The sequence below is a fragment of the Muscardinus avellanarius genome, assembly GCF_963383645.1.
Source record: "Muscardinus avellanarius genome assembly, chromosome: 22".
In the NCBI taxonomy this organism is placed as follows: domain Eukaryota; kingdom Metazoa; phylum Chordata; class Mammalia; order Rodentia; family Gliridae; genus Muscardinus; species Muscardinus avellanarius.
In genome coordinates, this window is record NC_137808.1 from 14,221,186 (window position 1) to 14,233,896 (window position 12,711).

Consider the following 12,711-nt stretch of genomic DNA (forward strand, 5'->3'; position numbering starts at 1 on the left):
CCGAGGATTCCTTAGTGCTTAGGGACGCGTCGGCGCGGTCGGCGTGGGAGACGAGGAGACAAGGACTGTACACGCCAAAGCGAGTCAGGCCGACGATTTTAGCGTCTACACCAGCGTCACAATCATTCATCACCCAGAGAAAGTCTTGCTCCTCGAGAAATAAGTACTGGGTGCCCTCGCTTTTCTTTACGTGCGCGCGCGCGCGTGCATGCGTGCGTGTGTGTTACTGGGAATGGAACCCAGGCGCACTCTACCTCTGAGTTACACCCCAGCCTGATTTTATTTCTTTATTTTGAAACTGGGTCTCTCTAGGTTGCCGAGGGTTTCTCACTCTGTAGCTGAGGCTGGTCTCCAAACAAGCAATCCTCCTGACTCAGCCTCCCAAGTACTGGAATTACGAATGGTATCCCCACGCCTGGCTCCAGTTTTTAATACCAACCATTCATTACTTGATATTTTTAGGAAGTGGTATTACGCACTAGAAGGCTTCACGTAACACCATGGGGAAGCTTAGTGTTATTACAAGAAGCCTCTAAATGTAGATTTTGAAAATGAACAGCCAGGCACGGTGGTTCACATCCAGTATTTGGGAGGCTGAGCCAGGAGGGTTACAGGTTCAAACACAGCCCCAGCAAGGAGAAAGACGCTCGGCAATCTGGCAAGACCATGTTTCAAAACAAAAAATAAAATATAGCTAAGTTGCTGAGGCTGGCCTCAAACCTACAATCCTGTCTCAACCTCCAAAATACCAGCATTACAGGGATGTGTCACTGTGTCCAGCTTTCCATTCAGTTCTTAAAAAATTAATCTGGGCATGGTGATGCATGCTTTTAATTCCAGTATTTGGGGAGGCTGAGCCAGGAGGATCACAGTTTCAAGGCCAGCCTCAGCAACTTAATGAGGTCCTCTGCAACTTAGTGAGACTCTGTTTCTAAATAAAAAATAAAACAGGATGGGGGTTGTAGCTCAGAGGTAGAATGCCACTGGGCTCAATCCCCCCCACATAGACACACATAAAAAAAATTATTAGATTTACTTTTTGGTTTCTATATCCCCTGTACCTAGTTTTAAAAGCATAAGTTTAAAACATCTCTTTTGAGAAGAAACTAAATTAAGTTGTTCTATACTTTTCTGACCCTCAATTGATTTTTTTTCTCTTTCTGGGTCAGCAACTCTCAATAGAGAAAAAAGAGAGAGAAAAAGAAAAAGAAAGAAAGCTTCCTGTCTCTGGTATAGAAGCTTGAACTCAATGCACAGCGGCCTCCGAGCTCCCCAAAGGGGCCTTTCCTTGCAAGGACCCCAGTGCCTCCCCTCAAAACAAAACGGCGCCAAAGTCTCAGTTCCCTGCTCTACCAATTGCCATCCTCCTTCCTTAAAATTTCCTTGAAAAACTATTTTACCTCTATTACTATTCTTCCTCTCAGCTACACCTCAACTCTTTTTATGTTTTATTTCTAAACAGGGTCTCACCTAGTCGCTGAGGGGGTCTCCCTAAATTGCCGAGGCTGACCTCGAACCGACAGTCCTCCTGTCTCGGCCTCCCAAGTACTGGATTACAGACGTGCACCATCACGCCCTGCTTACAGTTCCTCGAAAGTATATACAGATCCCACCTTAAAGCGTGCAGTGCAGCAGGAGGAACCTCCTTGGGGCAGCCATACGCAAGGCGCATTACTCAGCACACGGACAACAGAGATATTTTCGCAGATATTTTCACAGGGGGCCACAGAGCTTTTACAAAAGTTGCCCCTTTGAAGGGCTTCAGGAAAAGGGTTCGCGTGATGGAAGGGTTCCCAGAGCAGCTAGGCAGCTGGGGTGGACAGGAGGAGAGAGACAGCGAGGTTTGGTCTGGTCTCGCAGAAAGCTATGTCAGTCCGTCCTACCCACATTAAATAAAGGAAGAGCAGCCGGTGACGTCCACCAAGATAGGAATGCCCTTCTTTTTAAATTCTTCTGGCTCCTCCGTGGTCTCTTCTCAAATCCACAAGCAAACAAAGAGGGGCTGATTTATTTATTTATTTATTTTTAATTTATTTTTATTGGTGCATTGTGATCATACATCACTTTGGAATACAAGACTTGAGAGGATATACAAGCACACATCATCCAATCAGCCCTCATCCAGCCCCCATCCCATTTCCTCCCCCTCCCTCGATCCCACGCTTGTTTGGTGATTAACTTTGGTATATTTGTTTATGTACCTCCTGCGTTTTAAAGAGGCTCCGTCCTCCCCTATTCCATACCCTCTGATTGGTCACCTTAGTTGCTTCACTGTAGGGCGCAGCGGCCGACATCGGAGTCTGCCGTGAGGCAAGGCCACTACTGAGGCCTCTGAGGCCGGGATCGGAGCCTGCCGAGGGGTTAGGCCAGTGTCGGGGCCGACAAGGCCAGAACCGGGGCCTCCCATGAGGCAAGGCCGCTGCTTGAGCCAGCGAGGTCTGGATCAGTCCACCGGGTAGCCAGGCCACTACTGGGGCCGTCAGGAGTGGGATCGGTACTTGCAACGTGGCATGCATGGAGAAATATCGCAGAAAATAAAAATCAGATGCTTCCCCTAATCAGCAAAAACTAGGAGGAAACGGGCAACAGGAAGAGGTCGAGCTATAGAAAGAGGGACTCATTTAGAACATGAGAATTTTTCCCCCATACCTCAGACGCAGAGACCTTAAACTGAGGAATCTAAAAACCTACAGAAAATTGCTGATGGGAACAGGTTACACACAACTGCGGGCACCTTCCCCGTCTGCTGGGCTCGCAGCACCATCTGCTGACCACAGTGCTGACTCTCCCTGCACGGGGACTGTGCACTCTGCTTGTTGCTGTGCATATGAAGACAAGGGAAGGGCTGGGCATGGCGGCACACACCTGTCACCCCTGGCCACACACACAAAATAATAATAGATGCATCTAGCTGGGGGTGTTGGCACACACCTGTAATCCCAAGACTTGGGAGGCTGAAACAGGGGGATGGCAGGTTCCAGGACAGCCTCAGCAAGTAGTGAGGCCCTTCACAACTTGGGGAGACTCTGCTTCTAAACAAAAAATAAAATTGGGCTGTGGGATGTACCTCTGTGGTAGAATGTCCCTGGGTTCAATCCCTGGGAAGGAAGGAAGGAAGGAAGGAAGGAAGGAAGGAAGGAAGGAAGGAGAGAGGAAGAGAGAGAGGGAGGGAGGGAGGGAGGGGAAGGAAGGAAGAGAAAGGAAGGGAGAAAGAAGAAATCAAGAGAAAGAAAGGGAAAGGAAGGAAGGAAAAGAAAAGAGAAAGAAAGAAGGGAGAGATAATAATACAACAGTAACAATAATAAATGCATCTAATTGTTGACCTGCTAGTTAACTGACTTTAATAATTCACCCTTCCTCATGGCAGTCATGGTCCGTAAAACAAAACTCGCGATTACATAGAAAGCCATTGTGCAGACATTATGGGAAGCACCACAGAGGTGGAAAGGGGTCTTGTCAAGTCCAAGAGGGATGAGGAGTTGGTAAGTATTTTTAAGCACCAGCTCCCCGAGAGTCCAGAATGTGTTATAGTCTGCAGCACGAATGAGCCACAAAAAGAAAGCTCAGGGGTGTCGCTGGCCCCACTTACCGCTGGTATTTAATTACCTGCAGACCCAGCCTTCGGTGGCCGTCTCGAGTCCTGATTGCCTCTGAGCGGCCCGCCGCACAAAACAGCCGCACAGGCGACTCCTCAAAACACAGTCATAAATACAGCTCCTTCCCGAGCTTGATAAATTCAAACCAGAGGAAGGAAGACAGTTTGTTTTTGCAAGACGCCATCTGTTTGTTTGTGTACGGCGCGTATATTGAAATTTGCAGAAATTAATCGAGTGTAAAGCATGTAAAAGTGGGCACGGGGAACGAGCCGAGAATACGTGGCCTCTGAGCAGACCCGGAGCTCGCGAGGCCCTCCAAGCACGGAGGCTCAGTCTTCTCTCGTCCGCGGAGACCTCGCCAGTGTCCGCGCACAACTCATTCTGCGTCAATTCTTACAAGTTCCGAGCTCAGAACGTGAATCTGAGACGAGTGTTAAATTAAATTAAATTAGCGGCTGTCAGCGAAGCGGCTGCACCAGCGTGGGCCTCTAGCGAAGGGACTTCTGTGCTGTTGGTTGACAGGCAGCTGAGTTTGCCGGGAATAAAAATCTGGCTCCGACCTTCCATGTGCACAAAGGGCTGTGCCTGTCTGTCTGTCTGTCTGTCTTTCTTATTTATTTATTATGTATTTATTTATTTATTTATTTATTTATTGTATTGGGGGTGGAACCCTTTTTACTCTGGGCTATACTCCCAGCCCTATATTATACTTGATTTGGAAACAGGGTCTCACTGAGTTGCCGAGAGCCTCACTCAGTAGCTGAGGCTGGCTTCGAACCTGCGCGATCCTCCTGTCTCGGCCTCCCAAGCGCGGGGACGACAAGCGTGCGCCACCATACCTGTCTGGAGACAAATATTTTCAAGGACCCGACTCTCTGCAAACCCAGATGTTTGACATGGATGCTTTGAGGTATGAAAGCATTTGTGTGTTACTGGGGACAGGAGGAAGATCATTACTCTTATGGTGAAGCCTTCTGCCAGGGCAAAACTTCTTTGAATTCCTTCTGCACTGAAATATCTCCATCTAGGAGCGGCAATGCGTTCTCGTAATTCCCGTATTGGGGGCTGAGATGGGAGGGTCTCGAGTTCGAGGCCAGCCTCAGCAGGAGAGCAAGACGTTCGGCAGCCTAACTAGACCATGTTTCAAAACGAAAAATAGAAGAGCTGGGCTGTAGCTCAGGGTAGAGTGGCCCTGGGTTCAATCTCCATTATTACGGCACATAAAAAATAAATAACCCTCGGATGAATGCCTGTAGCCAAGAGTGCAAATGGCGATATTACGCACTTAGACTTAGCATCTGGGTGATCTGCAGATGGGTAACACGTTCGAAATAATGGAGTGGAACACATTCCTTAGCGCCTCTGAGCCATCAGTCTCTTCACCTATTAAATAGGGGTGATAACAGGACCTCTTTGTTAGAAATGAATGAAACGGTCCACATACAGCGCTCAACCCCGTGAAGGGACTTGGTTACATGTCAGTCACCATTCCCTTTATAAAGCCGGGCTTGGTGATGCACACCTGTAATCCCAGGACTTGGGAGGCAGAGACAGGAGGATCCTGGAATTAGCAGTTTCAATTTTCATATTAAAAATGGCCCTCTGGAGCCGGGCGTGGTGGCGCACACTTGTCATCCCAGCATTCGGAGGCTGAGACCAAAGGATCGCGGCTCACGGACAGCCTCAGCTACTTAGTGAGGCCTTTCGCAACTCACTGAGCCCCTGTTTCAAAAAAACAAAGAAAGACTAAAAAATAGGGCTGGGGTGTAGCTTGGAGGTCGAATGCCCCTGGGTTCCATCCCCAGTACCTTAAAAAAAAAAAAAAAATGGTCTTCTGGCCTGCGTCTGGGCTTCCCCAGTGAGTGTGGTCCATTGGTCACAGCCCAAGCAAAAGCAAAGGAAAGCATTGCCATCACAGGCTCTGAGGCTCCATTTTTATTTCCAGCCCAACTAGCCGGCTCTGTATGTCGTCAATGGTGTCCATGTGGTTTGACCCCTGCAGATCCCACGAGGGTGACGGTGCCCCCTGCCAGCATGGACGTCACGGTGGGAGAGAGCATCGTGCTGCCGTGCCAGGTGGCGCACGACCACTCACTGGACATCGTGTTCACCTGGTCCTTCAACGGGCACCTCATCGACTTCGACCGGGACGGGGACCACTTTGAGCGAGTCGGAGGAGTAAGTATCAGCCTCTTCCTGGCTGCTGGAAGCGCGGGATTGCAACCCGACCTCTCCAACCCGAGCCGTCTCGTTCCCTAACTTGAAAATACTATGAAGTTACTGGGTTTCCAACTCCCTGGAGCGCGCGTCTTCCTTTTATGTAATAAATGAAACCTCAGATTTGGGGTGACTGCATATGGCCAGGCTGCTATCTAATCTTCAGACCAGTCCCTTGGGTGTTTATTTATTTACCCATTTTTTTATCCACTCCTTTATTTATTTTTGTGGTACTGGGAATTAAGCTGATCTTCACACCAGACCCTTGGGTATTTATTTATTTATTTATTTATCCATTTATTTACAAACTGGGGATTAAATTTATTTATAAATCCACTGGGGATTAAATTTATTTATTTATCCACTGGGGATTTATTTATCCATTTATTTATCCACTGGGGATTAAGCTACACCTTAGAGGTAGATTTTATTTTTATTTTTATTTATTTTTATTTTTATTTTTTTTGTACAGAGAATGATACCCAGGAGCATTCTACCTCCAAGCTAGACACCCAGCCCTATTTTACTTTTTATTTTGAAACAGGATCTCACTAAATTGCAGAGGGCCTCGCTAAATTGCTGAGGCTGGCCTTGCACCTGCCATCCTCCTGTCTCAGCCTCCCAAATTCTGGGATTACAGACATGTGCCACCATGCCCGGCTCAGCGTTAAATTAGAAAGCCCAAGCTCTGTGCCGCATACTCTAAAATCTTGAACAGAACTTGATTTAGCATAGAGGTGAAATATGGTTTCTTTAGTCTTTAAGATAGTAACTGTACCTTCCTTGGGGAAGACCCATCACGGTGAGTTTAGGGCTTTCCTGATTCCACAAGTCTGCTAGGTTTGTTTTTCTCCAGGTAATTTGAGTCCAAATACTTGCATTTTTTAAATACCTTACTGTCTATAAAAATGCACGCTCCCATTGAACCATAACAATAAAAGGCTAAATATAGAAACAATTCATGTCTACCAGAATTGATATCCAGAAAGAAACTTTTGTGCTCCAACACATCTCGGATTCCATTCTTACTGATAAAATGGAGGCTTGTAATCCCCACGCTTGGGAGGCCGAGACAGGAGGATTGTGCGGGTTCAAAGCCAGCCTCAGGTACTTAGGCGCTCAGCGACTTAGTGAGACCCTGTTTGCAAATAAAGTATAAAATAGGTCTGGGAGTGTAGCCCAGAGGTAGAAAAGCCCCTGGGCTTGACCCCTAGTAGCCCTGGTTTCAGTCCCCAAAACCACTAAAACAAACAGAAGAGGAATGTGCCTGCCCCGTCTCATTTTTTACCCCTACCCTGCTTAATTGAGTAAAAAGGGCGTAAACTTTACAAAGCCATCCACGCCATCCCTGGGGGCACATTGTCTACCTGACCATCGTCTAAGTTCTGTTCACAAAATCAGTGCTGATAGTCCCACCCAGAACACCAAAAATGATTTGCATGACTTTTTTCTCATTTCCCTTGAGCAGGGTGAGAAACTGGGGTTTATTTCCATTTTTCTGTATATGGTTAACCAGTTTTGCCAACACAATTTGCCAAGATAGAAAAAAGGCTATCTTTTTCCCAAGGTATGTTTTTGCCCCCTTTGTCAAAAGCCAGTTGGCTGTAAGTGTGGGGATTTGTTTCTGGGTCTTCTATTCTGCTCCACTGGTCTGTGTATCAGTTTTTGTGCCCGTACGATGCTGCCTTTATTACTGTGGCCTTGTAGTATAAAGTCAGGTGTTGTGATTTCTCGTGCATGTCTTTTGTTGCTGAGAACTACTTTGGCTCTTCTGGTTGTTTTTGTTTTGTTTTGTTTTGTTTTGTTTTGTTTGTGGTGCCAATTGAATTTAAGGACTTATTTTGCTAATGGCTGTGAGGAATGGCCTCAGTCATTTAAAGAGTATTGTGCTGCATCTGTAGGTCACTTTTGGAAGTGTGCCCATTTGGATGTTATTTATTCTGCCTATCCATGAACATGGAAGATCTTTCCATCTAAGGCCTTCTTCAGTTTTTCTTCAATGTTTTATCATTTTCTTTGCAGAGGTCTTTTCCCTCCGTGGTTAAGTTTATTCCTAAGTATGTTTCTGTGGGATATCCTGAGTGGTGGTGTCCACCTGGCACCATTTTGGATACATAGGCGAGAAGTTGATTCTTGTCACCAAGGGTAGCGCAGTTCAGTGGGGATTCTCTCTTGAAATCCTGGTGGAGACCATCTGAATGGCTTTGCTATATTAACCATGCTGGACCTCTTGCATGTGGTTTAACTTAATAACTTGGGCCAAGTGAGGGCCTGTCAACTATTCCACAAGGGCACAAAGGGCTATTAAATAATTTGAGGTCTAAAAAGTGCACGGCTGTATGCCAAGAAATATTTGATAAGGTTAATGATCTTATTTTTTTTATTTATTTATTTTTTTTTTTTGTGGTACTGGGGTTCCTGGAAGCCCTTCTACCTCCGGGCTACACTCCCAGACCTCTTTTTACATTTTTATTTGGAAACAGGGTCTCCTAAGCCAGCGCGCGTGGCTGGCTTGGAACCTGCGCCATCCTCCTGTCTCCGCCTCCCGAGCGCGGGGATGACGAGCGTGCCCGCCACGCCCGGCTCTAAGGTTAATGATCTTAAAGGGCCACCATGGCTCTGCAGTGTTGTGAGACTCTCAGCTACAGAAATCCATAGAAAATATCAGTGGAGGACATTCTTCAGAGGTTAAGCCAGATTGACCTCTGTGTGGTGTGTGTGGTACTGGGCATTGAACCCGGGGCATTCCACCTCTGAGCTTTGTAACTCACCACACCCGACTTCCGGCTTTCCTATTGAATTATAATTTGATTTTAAAGATACATATCTGGTTGATATTGGAGATTAACTAAACGTTTTGTGGTTTGATTCTAAGTCACAGAATCATGAAATTGTGTTAGCTGCTGCGCTTGGAAATATTCAGGCCACAAGAAGTTTCTTTGACATTCCAATCCCTCGATGAATCAGATGAATTATTATGACAGCGTAGGCATTTCCTTAACCCACGGTAAATTCAATATGGTTCCCAGCTTCCCTGCGCACAGCTCCTTGCAACGTTTATTTTTTTTTTTTTTTTTTTTTTTTTTTTTTTTGGTGGTACTGGGGTTCCTGGAAGCCCTTCTACCTCCGGGCTACACTCCCAGACCTATTTTTGCATTTTTATTTGGAAACAGGGTCTCCTAAGCCAGCGCGCGGGGCTAGCTTCGAACCTGCGCGATCCTCCTGTCTCTGCCTCCCAAGCGCGGGGATTACAAGCGTGCGCCACCACGCCCGGCCAACGTTTATTTTTTTATTTAAAATTCTACTTGAGGTCAGAATGTGACATTTTCCCCATGTGAAATGCCTGAGGGAAAGAAGATTAACCAAAGCCGGGCGTGCTGTCATCCCAGCATTCCAGAGGCTGAGCCTGGAGGATCGCGGTTCGCGGCCAGCCTCAGCTACTAAGTGAGGCCCTTTGCAACTCAGTGAGACCCGGTTTCAAAATAAAGAATTAAAAAAAATAGGGCAGGGGGTGTAGCTCAGAGGTTGAATGCCCCTGGGTTCCATCCTCAGATCCGCACACACACACAAAAAGAAGATTAATAGACCAGGTATAGAGACACAGGCCTGTAAGTGTAGTACTTGGGAGGCCGAGATGGAAAGATGGCAGGTTAGACCTCAAGCTCAGCATCTTAGTGAAGCCCTCTGCGACATAGTGAGGCCCTGTTCGAAAACAGAAAAATAAAATTGGGCTGGGATCGTATCTCCGAGGTAGAATGCCCCGGTATTCAATCCCCGTGCTAGTGAATGTTGAATACATTTTTCTGGGGTGCATAGGCGTCCACACCAGGACGTGCTTAATCCTATTCATCTGCTAATCCAAAATTCATTTGGCATTTGGCAGCAAATGAGCGCCGTCCCACACTAGGCAAAGTCAGATTTCCTTGGCAAGTGTGGCCTTTATAATCCATTAAATCAAACCTGAAAGCAATCAGAATCTTGGCTGGAGGAGGGTCCTGGGCAGGAGAACTTCCAAACATGGGCTCATTTCCCACTTCCAAATACAGAGTTCCACACGATTGGCATGGAACACAGGCTGAGGGCCTGAATAAATAAACCCTAGCAACTACATCAAGGGCCGCCCGACGTGAGCTTAAGGCCTTCCCAGCAGCGTGGCGCCCTGCCGCGGCGATGCCACCAGACCCCTGAGCTCTGGTCCCGGGTTCATTCTGCAGACGCCGGCATCCCTCCCTCCCCGGCAGGCGCACGGAATTTCAACAGGTCATGGCTGGAATCAGCCATGTTTTCATCCACCGGTGTAAAATCGATCCATTAGTCACGGTGTCCTTCACGTGATAATGACATTTAGAGCTCATTAGAAAGTCATCGTAACCACTTTCCTCTACTTTATCAGCAGGACTCAGCTGGGGACCTGATGATCCGAAACATCCAGCTGAAGCATGCCGGGAAATACATCTGTATGATCCAGACCAGTGTGGACAGACTGTCCGTTGCTGCGGACCTGATTGTAAGAGGTATCAGATTGGCTTGGGTATTTTTTGTCCATAAAATACGTCCTGCGATAGATAGCCATTCCAACTCAGAGTTCCAGCAGTTTAGTGACTTAGAATTATAGAAAAAAGCCGTGAGCTAAAATGTTAAACACATTTACATGTCTACCTGTCTTCCTTCCTTTCTTTCCCTGCCACCCTCCTCCTCCTCCTCCTCCTCCTCCTCCTCCTCCTCCTCCTCCTCCTCCTCCTCCTCCTCCTCCTCCTCCTCCTCCTCCTCCTCCTTCTCTCTCTCTCTCTCTCTCTCTCTCTCTCTCTCTCTCTCTCTCTCGGTACTAGAGATTGAACTTAGGGGCATCCTGCCTCTGACCTACAAGCCCATCCCTATTTTATTTTTTATTTCAAAATAGGGTCTCTTTAAGTTGCCAAGGCTGGCCTCCCCTGCGATCCTCCTGCCCCAGCCTTCCTAGTCCTGGCATTAGAAGCGTGAGCCACCACTCGTGGCGCATACAGGATTGTCAGAAGCACTGGGCAAGTCCAGTGGCTCTTGGAGTTTCTCTGGTTTTTGAGAATAGCTTTAGTTTAACAAAAGCCAAGAGTCTAGAAAGAGATCCAGCTGGACCTTTTTGTACAGCATCTGGGCCAACCCACGTCGATATTTAAGCCCCTGGTGAAACAGTGGCTTAAATTCAGTAACAGGTGTTTCCCAGTTTTTTTTTTTTTATTTTCTGTAAAGCTAGCAGGGTTGTCCAGGTTTGAAAATATGGTTGTGGCTAGACATGGTGACACACGCCTGTAATCCCAGTATTTGGGAGGCTGAGACAGAGGATCACAGGTTCAAAACCAGCCTCAGCAACTTAGCGAGCCTCTCAGCAACCTAGCAAGACCTAATTCCAAAGGAAAAATAAAAAGGACTGGGGGTATAACTTGGAGGTACAATGCCCCTGGGTTTACTCTCCAGTACCAACAGGAAAAAAAATAAATATCTTTGGAGAGAAGTACTCCTTGACTCTCTGCTATAAATACACTGGAAGTTGATAGAGAACTGGTATTTATGTGAGTCTCCTGAGCATTATCAACAAAACCTGACTTGTACCTAGTTCACCCCAACTGAGCTGTGCAATGAACACATCCCAAGGCTCACCAAAACAATTTAAGGAAATGCAAATGGACTTTCCAGAAATGGTTTTCACCAGGCATGGTGGCACACGCTTGTCATTCCAGCGCTTTGGGAGGCTGAGACCGGAGGATCGCAAGTTCGAAGCCAGGCTCAGCACCTCTTAGTAATCTAGTGAGACTCTGTTACAAAATAAAATGTAAAAAGTAGAACTGGGGGTGTATCTCAGAGGTAGAATGCCCCTGGGTTCAATCCCCAGCAGTGCACGTACACACACACACACACACACACACACACACACACGTCTTTAAATAAAAGCTAAAATCTTAGAGCTCAGGGGTTTTCTAAAGTATTAAAAATGAAGCCAAACAAGGGTAGAGTTCAGCAGTAGAGTGATTTCCTAGCGTGCAGTTCACGGCCAGCCTCAGCTCCTTGGTGAGGCCCTCTGCAACTCAGTGCGACCCTGTTTCAAAATAGAGAATTAATAAATAGGGTTGGGCGTGTCCCTCAGAGATAGGTGCTCCTGGGTTCCATCCCCAGGACTGCAAAAATAAAATAAAATAAAATAAACTATAAGATGCGCAGCCAACCCAGGGCATCAAAAGAACCTCTCGGCTCTCATCCGCTCCATCAGAATCCATGCGAGTAGTGAACCATCTCTGGCTCACTGGCAGGACCAGGGGCAGAAATTTGCATACAAGAAAATAAATATTAAGGATATCAGAAGCGCAAGCGGGCAAATCCCAGTACACAGGAAATGAGACACCGAATGGCGGTGGAGACATGGGTAGACATTAGCGATGTGGACGGGCGAGACAGATGAAGGGAAAAGCAGCTTTTTTTTTTTTTTTTTTCAGTACTGGCGATGGAGCCCAGGGGCATTTGAGCTCCTAGCTACAACCCCAGTTCTATTTTTTATTCCTTATTTTGAAACAGGGTCTCACTGAGTTGCAGAGGGCCTCACTAAGTAGCTGAGGCTGGCCTCGAACTGCAATCCTCCTGTCTCAGCCTCCCGAATGCTGGGATGACAAGCGAGCGCCACCACGCCCGGCTTGAAAAACATCGTGTGTGTGTGTGTGTGTGTGTGTGTGTGTGTGTTTTGGTTACCTTTAAGTTGCCTTGAAAATGGGGTGAAGCTAACCAAGTGGTGTGTGTGTCTGTCCTGATCACTCTGAACTACGTTATGACGTGAGACTATACTGTGCCCATACAAGTATATTAAAAATCATAAAATTGTTAAGAATTGCCCCAAAACCAAAACAAACAAACAACAGACAAAAAACATTCTTCT

General features: G+C 46.9%; 1 protein-coding gene across 4 annotated transcripts in view; it reads left to right on the forward strand.

The window, feature by feature from the left end:
- Positions 1 to 12,711, forward strand: part of CNTN4 (contactin 4) — a gene marked incomplete at both ends in the record, with an annotated part of 366,244 nt that overhangs the window by 331,202 nt on the left and 22,331 nt on the right. For 2 of the 4 annotated variants that reach the window (XM_080718174.1, XM_080718176.1), the window contains 2 exons: positions 5,599 to 5,774; positions 10,207 to 10,327. In XM_080718174.1, the coding sequence (XP_080574300.1) occupies positions 5,599 to 5,774; positions 10,207 to 10,327 (297 nt within the window). The remainder of the gene's footprint in view (positions 1 to 5,598; positions 5,775 to 10,206; positions 10,328 to 12,711) is intronic. The other 2 variants (XM_080718175.1, XM_080718177.1) reach the window with 1 other exon arrangement.